The sequence below is a fragment of the Rosa rugosa genome, chromosome 7 (assembly GCF_958449725.1).
Source record: "Rosa rugosa chromosome 7, drRosRugo1.1, whole genome shotgun sequence".
In the NCBI taxonomy this organism is placed as follows: Eukaryota; Viridiplantae; Streptophyta; class Magnoliopsida; order Rosales; family Rosaceae; genus Rosa; species Rosa rugosa.
The window spans coordinates 20,353,977-20,376,350 of record NC_084826.1 but is presented as its reverse complement, the minus strand read 5'-3'; the positions used below and the strand labels follow the sequence as shown (position 1 = coordinate 20,376,350).

Here is a 22,374-nt window from a genome sequence, read left to right as displayed (position 1 = left end):
TTTGCTAGGGATTTGATTCCAGTTAGGCCGAAAAGGCAAAAGTATCATTTATTGTGCTTCGGGAGTTTATGCTTTGGTGTATGTAATATCCTGGCGGTGACTTTGTACAGTCGTGTGAATATTAATGAATATTCCCCTAAAAAAAAGATGGAATTTAAATTCTTCAAATTTTACGGAATGAACCGCAGCTTATATCCAACACCTAGCTATGCGTCTTACCTCTTAATCCAAACAAAAGTCACACAAAGTTAATATATTACAATAACCATATTACATAAACGACTAGCACAACGATATGCTACACTACACAACATTTATAGTACTAGGTAAAAAATAAAAAACAAAAAACAAAAACGGCAATAACAACAACGACTAGATGTGGTGATAACAACGAAAAGACGCCCAAGTGAGGCTCAGGCATTATAGAGTCCAACTACATTCGAACCAATTCAACGCCTTGTGTTTACGTAGACGTGTCTTCTATGATTACCAAATCTTTGCTCCAGCTGAGGGAATATCTTGAAAAGAATACTACGTATAGCTCTGTAATACCATTTCCTCCATCTTTTGCAAAACAAAAGTGACCCGATGACAATTCCAAACCCACATGTAAATCCAATTTCAACACAGATAACATCCCAATCAATCTCATCTCCAGAATTAGGATTACTTGAGCTTCCATTTAAAATTGGTGGCGGCAATACTGCATCCTTTGTCAAAGGAGGCTCCCATAATCCTTTGTTACCTTCGAATGAGGTATTTGGAAATGTTGAAATTTGAGTGCTGGTTGGGATCTTCCCGACCAGTTCATTATTTGAGAGATCCAAGAATGCAAGGAAAGTGAGATATGCAAACTGTGGGGGAATTTGGCCGCTCAAGTGGTTCTTTGAGAGATCTAAGGACTCCAGTTGTTGCATCTTACCAAATGATGATGGGATTTTTCCTGTAAAAGCATTACCGGATAAGTTGAGGACATACAGTGATTTCAACTCTCCGATTTCCTCAGGTATTGATCCGTTGAATTTGTTGGAGGAGTAGTCAATCAAGGTGAATATAGTAGAATCTTAACCACATTCAACTCTAAACCTTTGATGATAGTCGTAATAGCATTTCTATAATAAACGCTAGGACCTGTAACATACCGATAATTATATCTTGCAACTGGATTTTTATTATCTGTCTTACACCTGCATGGCAGATTATTTCGAGCCATAGATGCATCTCCATAATAATCGCCCCGAGCAACCAACTGAATATTGTCTCTAGTAGATATATTTTCATTATCTCTATCATACCTGCCCGGCAGCTTATAAGAAAATCCAAGGTTAGTTGGAGAATCATCCTCATTAGACACCATAGCTTGCCATGTCAGAGACATTCTTCCTGGCATATCACCACTGAAATTGTTGTAAGCTAAATCTATTATTTGAAGCACAGGCCATGTGCCATTTGTCTTGGGACATCTAATGCTTCCATAAAACTTGTTGGACCGCAAAACAAGGACACGCAAGGTGGATATGCTCATCAAAAAGCATGGAAAAGTATCAGTTATGTTATTGTTTCCAAGGTTTAAAACCTCTAACTTTGAGCAGTTGACAAGAGATTTCGGAAGTTGGCCTTGTCTTTGATTGTTGCTGAGGTCGAGAGTTCGTAGCTCACAATCCTTGAGAAAATTATCAGGAAATGTGCCACTCAGGTTGTTTCTCCTCATATCAATGGCCAAAAGCGAATGTGATTGAGTCAAGCATTGGGGAATGTTTCCACTCAAGGAATTATTGGACAGATCAAGAACCACACCACTTGCATTGCATATTGATTTTGGAATGGCCCCGTGAAAGTTATTACTTGAAAGAGAAAGGTAAGACCCAGTAGAAATGAAATCACCAATGTCAATCAATATACTAGAGTTGAAATTATTTCTTGAGTAATCTAGATAACTACTATTTAAGAACAAGGGGAAATGTCCCTGAAGCTGGTTTGAATGAAGATCAACTGAAGACAGAACATAGGTAGAATTAAGTAGAGGAGCTTCTAAACTTTCCAAGGAGTTACAAGAAAGATTTAGTTCTCGAAGTTCGAAACTCCAAATCCAATTGGGTATCTGTCCTTGAATATGGTTGTATGAGAGGTCTATGTAGGTTAGATGGGATTGATTTCTCAAGAAGTCTGGGAATGTTGTCAACTTGTTAGAAGCTAATCCCAAGTGATCAAGCTGAAGGAAGGAATATGAGGAATGGATACCTTGAAGCTTGTTGGAATGAAGGTCCAAAGAAGATAAAGCAGAAGTGGAATTAGGAAGAGGAGCTTCTAGAGTCACAAAGGAGTTGCTAGAAAGATCAAGGGAATTAAGAGATTTGAGACTCAAAATCCAATTAGGTATCTCGCCTTGAAGCTTGTTGGAATGAAGGTTCAGAGAAGATAAAGCAGAAGTGGAATTAGGTAGAGGAGCTTCTAGAGTCACCAAGGAGTTGTTAGAAAGATCAAGGGAATTAAGAGATTTGAGACTCAAAATCCAATTAGGTATCTCACCATGAAGCTTGTTAGAATGAATGTCCAGAGAAGATAAAGCAGAAGTGGAATTAGGAAGAGGAGCTTCTAGAGTCACCAAGGAGTTGCCAGAAAGATCAAGGGAATTAAGAGATTTAAGACTCAAAATCCAATTAGGTATCTCGCCTTGAAGCTTGTTGGAATGAAGGTTCAGAGAAGATAAAGCAGAAGTAAAATTAGGAAGAGGAGCTTCTAGAGTCACCAAGGAGTTGCCAGAAAGATCAAGGGAATTAAGAGATTTGAGACTCAAAATCCAATTAGGTATCTCACCTTGAATCTGGTTGTTTGAAAGGTCCAAGTAGTCTAATGTAGACTGAGTTCTCAAGAAATCTGGGAATGCTCTCAACTTGTTAGAAGCCAATACCAAATTTTCAATATGAAGGAAGGTGGAATTAGTGTCATTGTGATCAAACAACAAGCTATTGTGGGAAAGGTCAACCGATGAAAGATTTCTGGGCAGCCGAGGACCATTAAAAGGAAAGCTGCTGAAGTTGTTTGAAGAAAGATTGAGATACAGAAGCCCTTGAAGATTGAAGATAGATGTTGGTATTTGTCCTTCTAAATTGTTGTTTTCCAAATGAAGGGTTTCAAGTAAGGGCGAAGAGGTATTGGAAAATTCAGGGACTTGACCCGAGAACCGATTGTGGGATAGTGTTAATGTTTCCAGTTTGGGAAGAGAAACAACAGATGAAGGAATAGTCCCAGAAAAAAAAGCATCACTTAAATTCAGATACCTCAAGTCTGCAAGCTTTCCAATTGCAGATGGAATTGAAGCGAGATTAAAGTAGTTATTGGCCAAATTGAGGCTTTGAAGATGTTGGAGTTGAAAGAGACTGCTTGAATTGTCAATGATGCATGATGTAGGTACAACTCTTGTACCTGTCGTATTGGCATTCCCATACAAAGAGTTCCTTTACTGATCTCAGGAAAACAGGTAAATGCATTTGCATAAGCATGGGGACAGTTTATTGTGGAGTCCGATTTTGGAAAGTAGGTTTTTGATTTTATGAATTTACGTTTTTAATGGTCTTCTGATAGTTAAATTCATAGTATTGATGTCCTAGGCTAGGGTTTGTTAGGCCGTCCCTATTCCTAATTGCCTTTTTCCTTAAGATTTGTGGAGTTCCTTTAAGGGAAGTTTCTTTCCTAATTAATGTGTATTAGGGTAACATCTTTTATATAGGATGTTGTGGCCGTCAGTTAGATAGAGATTGAGGATTATACACGGTCAAAGGGACATATTCCAGAAAGCAAGAATTTTTGATAGAGTCTTGCTTGTTAGTGTGGTTTTGAACTTGAGTCTTCACAAAAGAGTCATGCACTTGGTCCATGAATAAGTGTCATTGATTGTGTTCTCATATGCATATAACTCTCTTGAGATCAGTAGAGAGACGGTGAAGAAAGAAGAGCGAGATTTGAAGATTGTTCAAGTGAAGGAGTTCAAGAACGAAGACAAACTTTGTATTAGATTTTGTGTGAATCTTATAGCCGAGCTAGTGCTATTCAAAGTTTGTAAAAGAACATATCCTTTTCAATATGATGATCTTTATTTTGGGTTCTCAAGAGTAAGAGCCCCGCAGTGTTTTTAATCTCATACTTGAGGTTTTCACTGCGTAACCAAAACCCGGTGTTCTATTTGTCATTTTGGTGTCTGCTGCCCAGTGAGGATTGATCCGTGCACTGCAATCCCCATTCTCCAGAAAATCATATTCTGTCCTTGTATTTTCACATCGGAGGTACTTGGCGACAGTGCGGGGTGCTAGATCGGAGGTACTCGATTGTTGGATCAGAGGGCACGGCTTAGTGGTGAAGCTAGTACGTAGCAGCGCGGCTCGGCGTGGGGTGCGGCGACAACATGGGTCAAGACGGCGGTGGGTTGCGGCGGCGGGGACCAGCGGAACTGCACCGGACCTGTGCATGCGGCCATTGGGTGAGGAAGAAGGAGTTTGGGCTTTAGTCAAGGCATTCCTTTTGGGCCTTGAGTTTGGACCTCTTTTCTTGAGGCTGCCTTCTTGGGCTGGATGATTTTGGGCTAGGGCTTTGGCCCTTGGTCCAACTCTATGTTTTTAGCTTTTTGTCTAATTACATTAAATTTCTTTGTAGTAGGAACCTAGATCTCTAGCGCCTCCTGCGTAGTACCAATGGAGTATCCCCGCTACCTCTACGAATTTGAATGTATAATGAGTAGGTCTATTTCTATGTACCACTATGGGTACTACCACTACGAAAAAAAATTGCAATGGCCACGGCGCAATCCCGTCGCTAAAACTTCATTTGCCGCCGCAAATGACTTTTGGCGACGGCAAAGCTTCTGTCGCCGTTGGTGGCGTCGCCAATGCTATTTGCTACGGCAAATGCGCCGTCGTAAGAGCATTAGCGACGGCAAACCTTTTGCCGTCGCAAGAATCATGCGACTGAAAAATGTCGTCGCCAATACCAATAGCGACGCCACCAACCGCTACCAGAGTCATTTGCCGTCGCCAAAAGTCATTTGCGACGGCAAAAACGCCGTCGCAAAAGTGTTATTTATGAATATATTTGCATGCCAAATTTTTTTTTTTTTTGGATAAAAGCTATACAAAAAAAAATAAAGCTTATACAAAAAGGAATGAAGCTTATACAAAAGGGATACATTTTAATTTTTCTCATGAATGTTACAAAAGGAATGAAGCTTCTACGAAAGTTTACAAGATGATTAAGCTTACAAGGAAACAGACACTTCTGTTTTAATCTTCCTCGACTTCAAGATTAAAACAGAAGCTGCTCACCAAGCCTGACTGGGAAGAAACAGGAGCTTACCAAGCTGCTCACCAAGCTTGAATTGATGCTTTAAAGCCCTACCTATATGACAAATTTTACATAGTCAAAATGTTAAATATATACAACCTTGAAGAAATATATAACAAAGCAGCAGCTAACAATCTTCAATTATATAACAAAGCAGCAGCTAGCTAGAAGCTAATGCTACCAAAAGCCTGAACTAGATAAACAAAAGCATAAATGCATCTAGGTATATTTCCAGATGGCCGGGTGTACAATATCCGAAATCAATTATGTATGTGTCTTCTAGGTCGATGAAAGAATGGCTAATATTTATCACAACTCTCAATCATTTAAGTGTCATCAGTAGAACATAAGTATTTATGATAATTATGAATGAATAAAAATGGACTTTCAAACATAAAGTATAAATCTGTACAAATTTTCATGAGAGGGAGGATGGGGGTATTCACATCACTCACCTCTCTTTGATGACCAACTACGGACATGCTTGTTACTAATGTTGTCCCAGAGATTCCAAGTATTTAAGAAGTGACTGATCATCACCAATAGAACCAAATGCACCTTCATGGACCTAGAATTATTCAAAAACAGTAAACATTGAATGTAAGAGGCAGATAAGAGCACAAGTATGCTAGTACTTTTATAAGAATAACTACCATATTCAATCCATAGTCAGAACAATGCAGTTGTTCAGGTTTAAAGGTAGTGTTTCTCTCGTGCAAATGGTATGTTCCTATACCAGACACTAATAGCTTTACACCTGCACTCATCCAGTTGTTCAACAACTCATTCATTATAATTATGAACCTCATTGCCATCTGCCACCCATGGATGAAGGCAAACAGATCAAGATCCATGGTCCATACTAAAAAAAAAAAAAAAAGCTTTTCCTTTGCATATAAAGTACTAGTTGTAGATAGAAAAGCCAAGTATTCAGGATTAGGGTGAGCTACAGCTACTTGATCAGTTACTTGGTCAGTTACTTGACCATGTAACTGACCATGTAACTGACCAAGTTACATGGTCAGTTACAGTTACTTGGTCAGTTACTTGACCAGTTACAGTTACTTGGTCAGTTACATGGTCAGTTACATGTAACTGACCAAGTAACTGTAACTGGTCAAGTAACTGACCAAGTAACTGATCAAGTAGCTGTAGCTCACCCTAATCCTGAATACTTGCAAAAGAATACCAAAATTTCGACAATCAAATCAGAACACCAGCAATGAAATCATCAAACAAAATACGATGGCTCCATGATTCACCAAACTGCAAAAGGATTGAATCATTGAAAAAAAAAAAAAACCCTAAAATCAAGAGAGAGTAAAATCTAAGAACAATACCTTCAAGATAGACCAATCCTATGATGATGAGGATGAATCAAGAATGGTATAGGGGAGGCTCTGAGGGATCCGTAGAAGGATTGAGAGTTGAGACGAGGGAGGGAGGAGGAACCGAGGAAGAACCCAAGACTGAATGTGGAGTCTTGGTTGAGACTAAACGGGATTGGGTAATGAGTTAAAAAAAAACTATTTTAATGGTTTGTTATTCTATCCTTTTGATCAACTCAATTAACATCTAACAGCTGGGATGATTTCGTCCCGTTTTGTCCCTTTAATTTCGTCCCGCAGGTGAGCGGGCTAGCCCTGACCAATTTTTCGATATTTAAAAGAACACAAAATAAGGTACCAAACAGGGAATGAAACAACTTTCTGCAAGGTACCAAACAGGGAATGAAACAGTAAGAGAAATATAAGCGAACATCACAAGATAGCTTATCTGCAATGATATAGAAAACCGCAACAAATCAGAAACAGTCCACGATATTACATCAAGAACAGTATTCATGAATTACAGAATTTTAGATCTTTTGGTCTAAAAGGAAAAAGCAACCCAACATGAAACAGAGAAACCACTCACCAATATTGTAATAGCATATGCAGTGCTTTCACTCTTAAGTTCTTCTTCAATGGAACTCTCCGATGAGAAAGATAGTGTTAAGTTTTTAGATTGCACCATTTGCAACAGCTCATCCTATCACAAATGCAATACAAATCTTAGACTTCAAAACAATAAATTATCTATTTTCATGCTGAACAACCAGGAAAAAACAATTACACAAAGCTAAACTATAACTGAATTACAGAGAGGTAAACCTTAGCCAGCTCAATGAAGGCCTTCTCCCATGCCACTGCTCTTTCAATTTCATTCCCCTCTTTATTAATAGCATTGTTTACAGGATAAGTTATTATAAATGCTGATGCCTGTTTTGGAAATATCAAAACGTTTATCAAAGACTCCAAGACTCAATCTTGCTTTCAACTTGAAAAGATTTAAAATACACTCAAGTTCAGGAAAAAAAAAAAAGGAAAAAAGAAAGGATAAAATCATTACCTCGGAATAGTTTTTCCCAGAGAAACCACCTAAAGCAGTGCTGGGATCAAGAGGAGCTTTATCTGTGCTTTCTTATTTTTCTGAAAATTTATGAGAAACTAGACAGTACAGGTCAAGCATACAACTGATAGCAAAAAACATATTCTAGATCAAACAGTAAGAGCAGTAACAGATGTGCAGATGGACAAAATATTTGAAATTAGACAAGCCAAGTGAAAATCAAATGAATCATGCCAAACCAGATTCATAAAGCCTTTAAATCAAATTTGGAATCCGAACAGCTGAACTCATCAAACAATTATCATACAACCCTAAATCAGAAAAAATACGAACAAAAAGAAAAAAGAAACCAAATCTGGAATATGGATTAGAAACCCTAGATTAGATAGATACCATAGATCGGCGAGATAGATTCGCAGGTAGCTGAGAGGTTGGTCAAATGCCCACTAAATTGAGTATGAGATCTTGCCCTTCAGGAGGTCCCGGTTGAAATGTTAGATATGGAATTTCAGCTGCAGGAACATGATAATGACGGCATGGCGGTGGTCGATCGTCCCGGCAATGACGCGTTGCGGTGAAGTGGACGGCGAAGACGCTAATGGTGGATTCCACGGTCATGGTGATATGGATGATGCTTCGGGTTATGGCGATGGAGGGAGAGGAAAGAAAAGAAGAGAGAGAGAGAGAGAGAGAGAGAGAGAGAGGAATTGAGAGGGAGTGAAGTTTTTCTCTCTTTCGTTGGTCAGAGTTTCATAGAGATAAGATAAAATTTTGCTACTCTCTAGTCTCTGCTGTCTCATGCCTTCACACGACGGCAGTCGGTTGCAGTAGCCGTATATTAGTGTTTTGCTACCCTTATTGCCACGGCACCTCAATTATGTCGCATAGTTCTTATATTCTTGCGACGGCGGAAGTTTGCTGAAGTTAAAGCATCATCAATGGCGACGGAAAATGCTTGCCGATGCAAACTGCCGTGGCGGTTGCAATTCTTTTTTGTAGTGTACCACTATCTTCTTGTCTGTCTATGCCCTTAAATAGCAGCGGAATGGTATGTAACGGCCTATTCTGGCTTGTGATGAATGACAATCATTGATCGATTGATTTAAAAAAAAAAAATTACTAAAGAAAATAAAGCACAAAATGAGAGGGATGACATAATAAAAACCAAAACTCAATTGTAATCAAACAATTGAATAATTCCTCTTAAGCAAACAGAACAATGAAAAAGAAAGCAGAGAAGCAGCTAAAAATACAAATCATGCTAAATAGGCCTGTTGAAGTCAGTAAGTACTTGGCTAAGGGGTGGGAAGTGAGGCAGCTGCCTCAGGCCATGGTCCTTCGGAGGTCTCTGTGGAGGACCTAATGTTTCTCTGTATATATTTTTCTTTATTTATTGAATATACAATCTTTGCTGAATTTAGTATTATGTTGCTTTCCACGTTAGCGGTTCAACTGCGCGTTGATGCATGGCTTTAGTTTTTGCTTGCCTCAAACCATCTCTATCCATCATTTATTTCACTTTTTTGCTTTCCTCGACAAATCTCATGAGATTTGTCCTTTGACCAGCTTGACTTGAAGTCTTTCCCCTATTTCTGCAACCAGCTGGAAAACTGGGTGGAAGGAAAAAGGGAAAAGGGGACGAGTCGCGCTCAACTTTTCGAAATAAAAGTTGAGCACTATTGGTCGATTTCTAGGAAATGACCTTGAACGGTAGTTTTAAATATTTTAAGACTAAAAGTTGACACAACGAATGTAGTTTTTGCTCTCTGTGGTACCATCTCCAATCACTTTCATCATTCTTTGATATTACATGTTCTGTCTTATATGCCAAGTTGTAACTTCATCTGAGGCCAACTTCATATCACAACAACCATGAGAATACCTCTTCAGTGTTATTAACCAAAAGTTAACAACAGATCTGTGTAGTTTCAAGCGCCTCCATGAGAATCCTTTTTTTTGTTTTTTGTTTTTGTTTTTTAAGAACACGGAATCATTTCAGTCTGCCATCTCGGAGGAATTCGGAATAAAGCAACTCTATACAACCTGTTTGGAAAGTGTGTTGATTTACTTTAAGAGTATGGAGTACTCGCTAAGTTGAATCATCACAATACTTGAACAAATTATCACATTCCTTCTAAAACGTATACTTCCTCTAATTTCCGGACACAAAGTAGCATAAGGAGTACAAGTCACCAAGTATTATAGATCATCCACAAGCAGAAAATAACTGTAATCAGGATTGATAAAATTTTTGCCCTGGTGAAGCTAACCTTGTATACAGTAAAAACAAGAGAGCATTGACAGCGAACATAACAGAGCAGAATGGTAAAGTGTGTAAAACACCAATATTTATGTCCACAGTAACCCACTTAGAACGAGTTTTCTGCCATGTAATGCAACTCAAATGTTTTACAGTATCAAGGCACGATAAAGCCTTCACAATTAAAGAGTTTGCCTGAACTGATCAATAGATACAATACTACAATACAATTTATAGACTACCACCACGTAGTGCAAGCACTAAATGAAGGATAGAGCCACCCTCAATGTTGTATTCTTTTGCAGTTTTGTCATCTCCAAGCTGCTTGCCAGTATAAATCAGCCTGCGGACATTTCAAAATTATTAGATGCTGATCTGTTGAAAATTGGCCAGTACCATAAACACGTGAAGCTATTAACAAAGACAAGAATAATAATGCAGCAATAATGCTGATTAATAAGACTTTATTCTAGCAAGTCTTCTTATGCTAGTAAACACAAAATGCAGGTAATATCCCAAAACAGCTGTCAAGTTAATGTGCATATACACCAATTTCATGGTACCCAGGATTTAAATCATACGGAGCACCTAATAGTCCCAAACAGGAACAGAAGCAAAGTCAACCATAACTCGACCAACCTTCAGTGGACAAGATAATCTTGGCCACTGAACAAATCTAAGTTCTATGGAAAACCATAACAGCCTTTCGGATGTAAAGAATGAGTAAATGCTGATACGACTTCCAATAGTGGGGAAAGACAAGCAAACACTAACCAATGCATTACTCACTGCCTCATTTGAAACAAAAGCTCAAAGTACGGAACAGATAAATCATTTTTCTTCTTTTTCAATCCATAAAAATTCCACAGGCCATAAAAAGGAAACCCACTCAAGTTGTTTGAAGAAAGTACAAGTTTAAAGAAATCAAGCATTGGAAGATTAAAGATAGACACGGGTATTGATCCTTCCATATTGTTGCTACTCAAATCAAGATCTCTTGAAAATTGGCCGGTACCATAATCACGTGAAGCTATTAACTAAGAATAATAATGCAGCAATCATGCTGCTTAATAAGACTTTATTCTAGCAAGTCTTCTTAAGCTATTAAAATCAAAATGCAGGTGATATTCCAAAACAGTTGTCAAGTTAATGTGCATATGCATGGATGATATAAGGCATGAAAATTAACTAAACTAAGAGTTCAATCTAAAAACATTTAATGCATACTGAAGCTAGATAAAAGTACAAAACCAGACATAAGTCAAGTTCAAGTAACTTATTACTTCAGATAGATTTAATATGAGAAGAAAGAGAAACAAGTACCCTTGTTGCACTGGAGGAATTCACCCCACCATATTAAGGTGGACTCCATTTAATGTCAATGTCTAGCAAACATACCAAAAACCAACATGCATGTACTGCGTTATCACAAAATGATAACATTTTTGCAGTAGGGTTGTGTGCAAATAATCTCTTGAGTTTGTCAGAATTCACTGCAATTGATATTAGATGAGTAAAAGTTACAGAGTGATGGAACAGAATACTATTATGCCACTTGAAATGAATCTAATCTATCCTCCATCTATCCATGCCATCTGAATTAATGCTTGGATACCATCATTCAATGACAGCTAGATGGACTACATTCCTTTCGACACTAGAATAGAAAGGTAAAACCAGAAGTTTCTGATTTAAAAGCATGAAGGTACTAGATGCAACTGTCTGTCCGAGAAACTTTGACCAGTGGGATTCCATGACCCTCCCTAAAGGTATTAGATGAAACTGTCTGAGGAGCTCTGATCATTGAGTAGGAACATACATGAGCACTCCCTATTTCAACGTAAGAGATGCACTAGTGTCCTCCAACGATTAAAGGGACTCCTTCAGAAGTGCATGTGCTTCTTCTCTCCTCCTAAACAAGAGAGTCAAACAATGGTCACAAAATATTTTGTGACATTAATCCACAAGGCAGTTTGTTAACAGCACAGTCACAGTCCCAGTCATTTAAAAGATTTTCTAATCACTTTCCAAACAACAGGAAAACATTCAAATCAATATTGCAACAAACACATTTTCAATCTGTCGGTGGCTCCATATCTTGACAGGAAAACTTTCAAGAAAAAAATTTGTAAAGAAACATGTGACCTGTTGGCACCAACTCAAATGACACCTAGATCAATAAGCAAAGTTCTGAAGTAAGGCAGGTAGAAGCAGACTGTGGGGAACAAAACTAAGTCTTTGCAAAGAGGATTTATCACACCACCAGCTACAAGTAAACCTTAAAGCAAACAAGAAACAATTAGGCAGGTTCCAGTTTTCATTTTTTGGTAATCAAACACCACTAAGACCAGAGAATGATTAAATGCAAAACTTTAGGCAATCTTACTATCATACTCTATCAAAAAGGTCACAGAAGCTATACCCTTCATTTAAAGTCCCAACTGGCAAAACAATTATCTTTTAATTGTTTTAAAAATAAAGTAGAATATTTCAGTGTCAAATGCGCATTAAGCTTGTAAGTAATTGTTGAAAGCATACCTCTTTATATCCTCAACAGCTTGTTTACATCGTTTTATCTGAAGTTCTAGAATGTGAATTAGTGTTGCCCTTGCCTGCATGATAAAGACATAAAAATATAAGGAAAGTAGTCCCGTATAACAACCCAACAGAATGGAAAAGTAAAGAAATTGATGGGGCCGCAATGAGTTCAGAAGATGATGCAATATATCTTACCTGATGGGGCCGCAATGAGTTCAGAAGATGATGCAAGTTCTTGAATATAAGAGATATTTCTTCCACTCTCCTTGCATATAGTGAAGATCTCTACTCTCTCCACAATAATATCAGCAAGTTTCGCAACTCTCTGTTAAGGGACCTTAGTTCCTTCTTAAAATCTAAAACATAGTACAACTTTTGTCAGAATGGAAAAGTACAGCAAAAAAAAAAGGCGAAAACAATCAAGTACTAACACACACACATACATACTTGCAATTCCTAACTTCCTATTCGTTTCTTGCAAAGAATTATCTCAAATTCCAACTAAACCAGACAAAACTACTATAGCAATACCTGCAAGTAGTCAAGAAATTCATACATTCCCCAAAAGTTCCTTATTTCTCGTAATCAGAGTTTGGCCATCAATACCTGTTCTGTAAAGACAACAATAGCTAGTATGGATGTATGCATTCCCAAACGCTAGAAAAACTAGGTTAATAAGTTGGAGATGTGGATGACCATTTCCTAAAGGTTGCTACTTCTCTTGCCTTTACATTGAATAGTTCCTGCCAAGTATTTTCTATATATGTCACATATTTGAATACCTCTCAGCCTCGTAACACAAGTGAAGATTCCCAACATAGTATCTGTGTCCTAGCTTACCAGAGAAGAGTATTATTAACTTTTTCATTAAAAACACTAATTACCTAATTCCACTGACCCTAAGGAGAAACTGCTATATAGGTGATTGAATCAAGATGTTCAAATCAGTTCCTACATATCAAAGGTAGTTTTTTCACAGGACACCAACACTAAACTAGTGAGAACTACTTGTCCACTGCATGTACACTAAAGCTTTTGTCTTAATAAAGAATCTTTCTTCTCAAACAAAACGATAAAACAAAGTAAAGAAAGAAAGAAAAAGAGAACGATTAAACTAGCCTGGAGGTAGACGTACCAATATTTGGGCCTTTTGGGTACAGTTGACGCACTCCCAGTTCTTCCAAGCTTGGAAGCATGTCATCCGTCTATATAAAATAAACATGAAACTTTGTTAGAAATAAATTACAAGGAAATAATGGAGATCAAATCAGACATTGATAACATTAACACAATAATCTAGAAGAATAAGCTTATTTTGGTAAAAGATAATCCAAATTTTCAAGCTCTTCCAGAATCTGTAAGAAAATTAAATATAACGTGTTAACCAGAAGGATCACTACCACCCTGCCTCCATATATTGGGACTGAAGATGCAACAGATCTTCCCCATTTCTCAACTACCAGTAAAGGTTGGCAAATAGGTTCTGGGGACATTTTTTTACCTGTTCTGTTCTTTGTTCATTTCGCGCAATCTGAGTTTGTTGCCCTTGAGTCAATCCACCTTGAAAGACATCTTTAGCACGAATAGCATCTAACTCTTCTTCATATGAGCCATCTATAAGCGAAACAGTGAAGACATGAGAAAAATTATAATAATACGTAAAAAACTCATCAGTGTCTGTATAAACAAGTTTTTATCATCAACATTAAAGTTCTTTAAACCTTTGTTTTCCTCATTTAAAACAACAAAAATAAAAAACACAAAATAACTGGATGCAATTAGAAGAAGACAAGGTGAATTTAACCCAGTGAGGCTGAGAAACATTAACCACATGAGAACAAGTAAAGAAGGGAGATAATTTCCAAAATACAAGAAGACTGATGTGTAATATCAGGATACTGGATTTAATTATGATGCATTGTTGTTAGGTTCACGTACTTTTTCCTTTGTTGATGCTGGTATGGTCAACCTAATCATGGATGGCAGTAACTAATTAATTAGAATCAGTAAGGACCAGTTTCAAACATTTATGAGGTCCCTGTTGAATCATGATATTGCAAGTGCATCAACTGTTGTATTCCTTCATTACACGAAGATATACTGTTTTGCTAGAATTATAAAAGGTACACTACACCAGTGCGTGACTGTTCTAAAAATCAATTCAGGAACTGCTTTTCTCAAATATCAAGCAATGGTACACTACACAACACTGGTGCGTGACTGTTCTAAAAATCAATTCAGGAACTGCTTTTCTCAAATATCAAGCAATGGTACACTACACAACACTGGTGCGTGACTTTTTTACAAATCAATTCAGGAACTGCTTTTCTCAAATACCAAGCAATATACACATGTTAATAGAAATATATGAACTATACCTAAAGAGTTTATCCAATTGGCAGAAAAGGATCCAATGTACAAGAAAGATAATAACAAAACCAGGATAGTTAAGACCACTTACCTTTTCCATTCTTTTAGTTATTTTATCACGTGTTTTTATCTGCCTTTCTGTAAGCTGTCCTTTGTATGTTTGCCAAGTTACTTCCTCACCATCATCCTCAAGTCCAAAACTGCATGTCAGTAGGATTATTTTCTTTCAATTCATCAAAAGAAAAGAAAGAAAAAGGTCATACTTAAAGAAAAATAGCAGAATATAAAAGGCAGTTTGAGAAGAATTCTATTGAGCAATGCTAAATTGATACATACCTCAGCTTCTTCTATAATGGCATCCTCTCCCATACCCCAAGAGATGCCATCAGCAAGAGAAGCTTCAAGGCTTGCTCGTTGAAGTGATGCCTGCTGATCTAAAATATCTTCACGCATCTTGTACTCTCATAAACTTTCAAGCCTTTTTCCTACATAGATATAACCAAACGATAAGCAATCATCCCTTTGACACATCGGTACAGAAAGCAAGTGAGGCGGGCTAAGATTCCATTCGAAGAAATGGAGTGCCATCATTGATAACCATAATTCAGCTCATTTCTTTAATGTCACTTTCATTACATCTTTTAAAATCAAGAACTTAATGCTCATGTACTTATATTTGTGCGTCTATGCTATGCTTTGAACCTTCATGTAGATACTATTTCCGTGATGGGTGATTCGAAGACTTTGATAAGTGCAAAATCCTGAATTTATCTCACTAACATATTGTTGAAAAAGTAACCATAGTGTCATCACAGATAAGAAAGCAGTGGAGGTTCTTGGGAAGCTCATCTCATAAATGCAAATATATCCCATCCTTCAATATTCGAAGTGCTTAGGTTATTTTTATTGAAAAAATATTCACCTCTCATTATTCTTCACAAATTCAATATACAAAATCAAATGAACAGATGCGTTCTTATTTGAATTTCACTAAGAACACACACAAACTCAAACAATAAATAGTAAATTGAAATCTTACTGGTGGCATCAACTCAGACAGTCCTTGGAAAATGTATAGACGAGATGAACTGCACATAGTATTCTTGTTGTCATATCCAGTAAAGTGTTTCTTTCTCTCATATACATATAAACAATAAATATATATATGTATCCAAGTAAGTAGCAGTTTAGGCCCATAAAATATATTTGGCATTTAAATATGTGCAATATGTCTTATTAATCAAAAAGTGTAAAGGATAAAATAGCTATCTGAATCATAAGAGATCACATGTATGAACTAGTCCTCTATGAGTTCCTTAACAGTTCCTATTGAAAATAACAGTGCATATATCTCATTATATAATGTACTTCACAGGATTAATTTAACAATGGCACTAAATCTGGCCGGACAAGAACCAACATCACTCATCAATTCTTTATCTAACTAATTCAATTTTCAAATACATAGAATATTGAATGGCCCAGAAATCACATACCCATCAAAAATACTAAACCCAACCTAGGAAATTTGAAGTAAGAGAGAGAGAGAGAGAGAAAGAGAGAGAGAGAGAGACAATTAGCTTCAGATTTCTAGCCCTCAGCAAACAAGATTTGAGCCTTTTTATGCTCCAATTTGAAGTGCCAAGTTTTCCAAAACAAATACAGAACCAACTCAAAAACAAACACTGCAAACAAAATCGAACCAACATGACAGACAGAAAAGATGCGTACCAGAAATACGGAACCAACATGAGAGAGCAAGTGCAGATAGAGGGTTGATTTCTTATGTCGGGAGCAACTGCTGAGTTGTATTTCTTATGTACAACGACGGGCCTTTTGGGCCTACAGCTTTCCAGTGTGTTTGGGCTCTTGAGAGCAAGTTGCAGTTTCACTGCCTCGGATCACAAATAGAAAATCTTGGTACAATTACCATATCACAAAACAGAGCAATTACCTGCTCACACCGCACAATATTTCATAAATGTTAAAAACGTAAAGTGATTACACTGCGAGAACGATTACAACATAGATTACAACACCAGACCCAAAAAAAAAAAAAACATTACGACAAAAGAAAAAAAAAACAATTACATTATAATCATGTGATGAAAATACAGAGGAAAAACACCAGGGGAGTCTCCAGCACAAGGGAGTTGAACTGCATGCTTGGTCTGCCTAACCATTTAAACGTCTCCAATACCTTTGATTTATGTAAACATGCCTTCTGTGATTACCAAATCTGTGTTCCAGCTGAGGGAATATCTTGAACAGGATTTTAAACATAGCTCTGTAATACCATTTCCTCCATCTCTTGCAAAACAAAAGTGACCCGACTGCAATTCCAAACCCACATGTAAATCCAATTTCAGCACTGATAACATTCCAATCAATCTCATCTCCAGATTTCGAATTACTTGAGCTTCCATTAAACGTCGGATTCGATGTCAGAGGAGGCCACCATAATCCTTTATTACCCTCGAATGAGGTATTTAGAAATGTCGAAAATTGATTGCTGGTTGGGATCCTTCCCGTCAGTTGATTATATGAGACATTCAAGTACGAAAGGAAAGTGAGATCTGCAAGCTGCGGTGGAATTTGGCCGCTCAGGTGGTTCTGTGAGAGGTCTAAGGACTCTATGTTTCTCATGTTACCAAAGGATGATGGGATTTCGCCTGTGAAAGCATTACTGGACAGATTGAGGACATGTAATGATGCCAATTGGCCGATTTCCTTGGGTATTGTTCCGGTGAACTTGTTAGCAGAGAAGTCAATCGAAGTGAAGCTACTTAAAGGAACACGATCCATCTCTAGACCTTTGCTTGTAGTTGTTACTACATCACCATAATTAATAAGAGCCCCACCTCGACGACCAACTCCCCACCCAAACCCAAGGTAATAGGAGTCGTCATTAACCATCATTGCTTGCCATGTTCTCAATGATGTACCTGGTATTTCACCATTGAAACTATTATGAGCCAAGTCTATGATTTGAAGCTGCGGCCAGGTGCCACTTGTCTCGGGACATCCAATGGGTCCATAAAATTTGTTGGATCGCAATATAAGGACAGACAAGGTGGATATGGTCTTCAACGGGCAGGGAAAGGCATCTGTTACTTGATTGATTCCAAGGTCTAAAACCTGTAAGGTTGAACAATTGGCTAGAGATTTTGGAAATTGACCTTGTATCTGATTTCTGCCCAGAGCTAGAGTTTGCAACTGACAATCTTCAAGAAAAGTATCGGGGATAGATCCAGTAAGGTTATTTCTCCTCAAATCAAGGACTTTAAGCGAAGATGTCTGAGTCAAGCATTGGGGAATGATTCCACTGAAAGAGTTATTAGAGAGATCAAGAACTCGACCACTTGCATTGCATATTGATTTTGGAATTTCCCCATTCAAGTTATTTCCTGAAAGAGAAAGGTAGTACGTGGGAGAAATGAAATGACCAATGTCCGTTGGCATACTAGAGCTGAAATTATTTCTTGAGTAATCCAAATAATCACCCCTCACAAACAATGGTATTTGTCCTTGAATCTGGTTTGAGTGAAGATCAAGATTACTGAGATGGTAAGTAGAACCAGGTAAAGGAGCTTCTAGACTTACCAACTTGTTACAACATAGATATAGATTATCGAGATGAGGCTTCCAAATCCAATTGGGTATCTGACCTGGAATTTGGTTGTTTGAAAGGTCCAATTCGGTTAAATAAGATTGATTTTTCAGGAAACTTGGGAATGCTTTCAACTTGTTAGAAGTCAAATTCAGGGTTTTAATCTGAAGGAGAGAGGGGTGTGATGAGTTGGTACCACTATGATTGAACAACAAGCTATTGTAGGATAGATCAAGAAACGAAAGATTTCTCGACTCCTGAAGGCCATAAAAAGGAAAACCACTCAAGTTGTTTGAATAAAGATTACAGAAATCAAGCTTTGGAAGATTAAGGATAGACACAGGTATGGATCCTTCCAAATTGTTGCTACTCAAATCAAGAGAGAGTAGCGAGGACGAAGAGACATTAGAAAATTCAAGCAACTGACCAGAGAAGTTATTTCCAGAAAGATCTAACCTCTGCAGCAAGGGAATAGAGAAGGGAGACAATGGAATACTCCCGTAGAGTAGATTGTCGGACAAGTCGAGATCCACAAGCTTGAGGAGTTTGTCCCATTGAATAGAATTAATCGGACTAGAAAACTTGTTGGATGACAAGTACAAATGCCCCAATTGTGTTAGGTTGGCCAATGACTTTGGAACTGCTCCTGTGAAATTGCATTCTCTAAGATCCAATTCAGACAGCATTTTAAGGTTGCCAATAGAGTCCGGCAAGACTCCTGAGAACTTAGTCCCGGATAGAACTAGGGATTCGAGAGATCCATTCTTTGGAAACTCCGGTAAGGAACCACGAAGCTCTGAATTAGCTGATAGGTCAACAGACTGTAGTGTAGGTACCTGGAATATCTCTTTGGGAAATGCTCCATGGAAGTTACTTTCAGAGAGACTCAAGGAAATCAAGCTTGAAAAATTGGCAAAGAATTTTGGAACAGGACCAGAGATATTGTTTCCATCCAATATTAACGTGGATAGAGAATGAAGCCTGGCAAATGATTCATGAATAGGGCCTGAAAGACGACAATAGGACAAGGTCAACACACTCAGCTTTGGAAGTGAAGATGATATGGTTTGGCTCCAGTGAGATTCCTCAGATAGATTCACATCATCCAGATTCAACTCTGTAAGCTCTGTAAGGTTCTGGATTAAAGTGCCTAAATTCGGTTGCCCACCCGAGTACATCCTAGAGAGATCAAGAACCTTCAACCTTGTCAAGCGTGCAATCTCGGTGGGAATTTCCCCAATAAAAACAGCACGGCTTAAATTCAAATACCTCAAATTTGCAAACTTTCCAATTCCAGATGGAATTGAAGATGGAATTGATGAAGAGAAAGTGAAGGCAGTATAGGCTAAGTTGAGGCTCTGAAGATGTTGAAGTTGGAAAAGACTGCTGAAATTGTGAATGCTGGATGGGACAAGCTCCCTGCTGAGGTCAAGTCCAACAACACGCCCATTAGTGCTGCAATTTACACCGAGCCAAGAACAGCAGTCTGTACTCGAATTCCATGTGATAAGCTTGGAGGATTCAGAAGAATCAATTACAAGACTTTTCTTGAAATGGAGCAATGATTGTTTCTGGGCTTCAATGCAGTTGCTGTGAACTGCGGGGATAAGGTTAGTAACAGTGGTAGTGAATAGGAAAAGGAAGAAATGGAGGAACAGAGTTGGCATGTTTTAAGCAAAGGTGTAGGCACAAATGTACCGTGGGAAAGTGATAATTGGGAACTGGTAATGGTTGTGGACTGGTGGTGGCTTTATAACGTCATGGAATTGGAAAATGCGTCCATAGTATCTGTGCCAGGCTTGACTTTCCTTCCTCTCTATCGATGGGCAACTTCCAAGAAAAATGACACGCTGGGAAAGAGGTTTTTTCTCATGATCAATTATGGCAATTTTTTTTTCTTTATAGATTTCTGTGGTGTAATTGAGAATGAGGAGTCAATGCATTCAAAGCAATAATAGACGTCTCAGTCGGGAGAAATTGCCTCAGTCTTGTGTTTTTGTGGCGTGTATTCGGAACACTTGGTTGTGACTGTCTCAGGCAGGCAGGCAGGAAATGGGTGGGAATGTGGGGAAGGCTGGAATGAGTCTAAAAGTGACTGAAGTTTCGGCCCTACAGAATAATACAGAGCTAATTAAGCTGGTCGATGAAAGCTCAAAGGTAATAAGAACGTTCCTTCTTTTCAGTTCTTTAGTATGTTGAGAATTTACTAGATAATAAGAACATTTTATAACTCAGGGGCAACTTACCCCTAGCCAAGAACAGCACCAACAGTCAGTACTTGAATTCCAAGTTATGAGCTTGCAGGAAGAAGAAGAAGAATCTAATATGAGACTTTTCATGAAATGGAACGATGATTGTTGCTGGGCGAGGTTAGTAACACAAGCAATGATAAGCGTGGTACATGGCTTACTGCATTGTCTCTATTAGGTGTTAGAGTTTAAGTCAAAAAGTCTCAGTAAAACTAGGAATAAGTCATCCACTTGTAAGTTGAATTTTGATTCACACTTTCTTGATGTGGGATCTTCACTCTTCAACCATTAGCAAAAGGAAGAGATGGAGGTAAAAAATTGTCATTTCTTTTAACAAACTTCTAAACACAAGCACAAATGCAGTGAGGGCTTTAACAAAGTGTTGATGGTTGTGGTGGCTTTTAGAAGGTACTTGAAATGGGGAAAAAAAACAAAATGCCTCCATTAATCTGTGATTGGCTTGAGTTTCAAGTCTTTCTCCTATCTATCAGCAATTTCCAGGAAAACTAAAACGCAATGAAAGTAGATGCGTGCTTTGAGGTTCCAACAAGTTTTGCAGTACATTAAGTTCTGATAGGTATCGCATTCAAATTTCTAAGAATTGTAGTTGGATTGACTTTGAAGTCTTCTCCTGTCTATCTGCGATTTTGTAGGCAAGGCCAGGGCTTTGGCAATAATTCAGACATACAGACAAGGTGACCGATGACACTTGTGTGGAAGTCTTTCTACACAAACTTGACTTGGAAGTCTTTCCACACAAGCTTGACTTGGAAGTCTTTCCCATCTTTCTGCAACCAGCAGGAAAACTGGGTGGAAGGAAAAAGGGGACAAGTCGCACTCAACGTGCTCAGTGGTCCTGATAATAAGTGTCGATGAATTTCTGGGTTTTGAGAAGGATTAGTTCCAAAGCTGGAAGATTTCTGTGCCTGAAGAAAAAAATGGAAAGCTTGTAATCTAATGTGTTATACAGATACCAATGCTGTTAAAAATGTCTGCTGCTTGTGTGAGAGAGCATGACCAACTTTTCCAAATAGAAGTTCAGCTCTATTGGTCTATTTCAGAAAATGACCATGAGCAGTCGTTTTAAATTTCTAGTCTTTAATTTGATACAATGAATGTTATGTATGCTCTCCGTGCAGCTGTGCTTACCATCTACAATCACTCACCAGTCTTAAATATTACATGTTCTGTCATGTGCCAAGTTGTAACCTCATCTGAGGCCAACTTTAGATTGCAACAAACATGAGGGTAAAACATGTGTTATTAACCAAAAGTTAACAACAGATCTGTGTGATTTCGATTGCCCAGATTACTATACTGTTAAAATTCCATTGCAGAATCATTTCAGTCTGCCATCTCTGAGAATGTCAATGCTGAATCACACTTTCAATTCTAAACAGCCTTATTGGAATGTGTGTAGCTAGACTTTTCCAGTGTGATAACAGCTCCTCTTCTTAGATTGATAATCACTGGTGCAGAGTTATCACATTACTTCGAGAAATTATCACATTCCTTCTGAAAAGTATACTTCATCTAATTTCCTGACACAAGTATCATATCAAGTACATGCCACCATGTTTCATAGATCATCCACAAGCAGAAAATATTTGTAATCAGGAATG

The 22,374-nt window shown here is 38.0% G+C and overlaps 2 protein-coding genes and 1 long non-coding RNA gene across 10 annotated transcripts; all 3 read right to left on the bottom strand.

Moving 5' to 3' along the window:
- Window positions 1-367: 367 nt before the first annotated feature.
- Window positions 368-5,018, bottom strand: LOC133723011 (receptor-like protein 36). The gene is made up of 3 exons (XM_062149847.1): window positions 4,936-5,018; window positions 1,132-3,458; window positions 368-1,063 (listed from the first exon to the last, which is right to left on the bottom strand). The coding sequence occupies exons 1-3, from the start codon at window positions 5,016-5,018 to the stop codon at window positions 450-452; spliced, it is 3,024 nt and encodes a 1,007-aa protein (XP_062005831.1). The 3' UTR covers window positions 368-449.
- Window positions 5,019-5,250: 232 nt separating this feature from the next.
- Window positions 5,251-6,195, bottom strand: LOC133720603 (uncharacterized). Its single transcript, XR_009851944.1, has 3 exons — window positions 5,988-6,195; window positions 5,790-5,902; window positions 5,251-5,388 (listed from the first exon to the last, which is right to left on the bottom strand). It is a non-coding gene; the product is annotated as an uncharacterized LOC133720603 (long non-coding RNA).
- Window positions 6,196-9,949: 3,754 nt separating this feature from the next.
- Window positions 9,950-22,324, bottom strand: LOC133720576 (receptor-like protein 7). 8 transcript variants are annotated; one of them, XM_062146963.1, is made up of 13 exons: window positions 16,985-22,324; window positions 16,625-16,847; window positions 15,933-15,981; window positions 15,230-15,378; window positions 14,985-15,093; window positions 14,025-14,137; window positions 13,659-13,728; window positions 13,055-13,134; window positions 12,719-12,879; window positions 12,524-12,597; window positions 11,805-11,897; window positions 11,309-11,478; window positions 9,950-10,328 (listed from the first exon to the last, which is right to left on the bottom strand). In XM_062146963.1, the coding sequence occupies exon 1, from the start codon at window positions 20,168-20,170 to the stop codon at window positions 17,069-17,071; it is 3,102 nt and encodes a 1,033-aa protein (XP_062002947.1). In that variant the 5' UTR covers window positions 20,171-22,324; the 3' UTR covers window positions 9,950-10,328; window positions 11,309-11,478; window positions 11,805-11,897; window positions 12,524-12,597; window positions 12,719-12,879; window positions 13,055-13,134; window positions 13,659-13,728; window positions 14,025-14,137; window positions 14,985-15,093; window positions 15,230-15,378; window positions 15,933-15,981; window positions 16,625-16,847; window positions 16,985-17,068. The 8 variants fall into 8 exon arrangements, with proteins under 8 accessions (XP_062002947.1, XP_062002942.1, XP_062002948.1 ...); XM_062146958.1 differs by having other exon boundaries at window positions 11,309-11,897; XM_062146964.1 differs by lacking the exon at window positions 11,309-11,478.
- Between the last annotated feature and the right edge of the window lie 50 nt (window positions 22,325-22,374).

Bases quoted from the DNA above. Each gene is read 5' to 3' on its own strand.
- LOC133723011 (XM_062149847.1), bottom strand. From the start codon at position 5,018: ATGACTCTGGTAGCGGTTGGTGGCGTCGCTATTGGTATTGGCGACGAC. The intron at 3,459-4,935 runs GTTTGCCGTCGC...AGATCAGTAAAG, and splicing joins GATTCTTGCGACGGCAAAAG to GAACTCTTTGTATGGGAATG. The intron at 1,064-1,131 runs GTCCTAGCGTTT...AATGTGGTTAAG, and splicing joins TAATTATCGGTATGTTACAG to ATTCTACTATATTCACCTTG.
- LOC133720576 (XM_062146958.1), bottom strand. From the start codon at position 20,170: ATGCCAACTCTGTTCCTCCATTTCTTCCTTTTCCTATTCACTACCACT.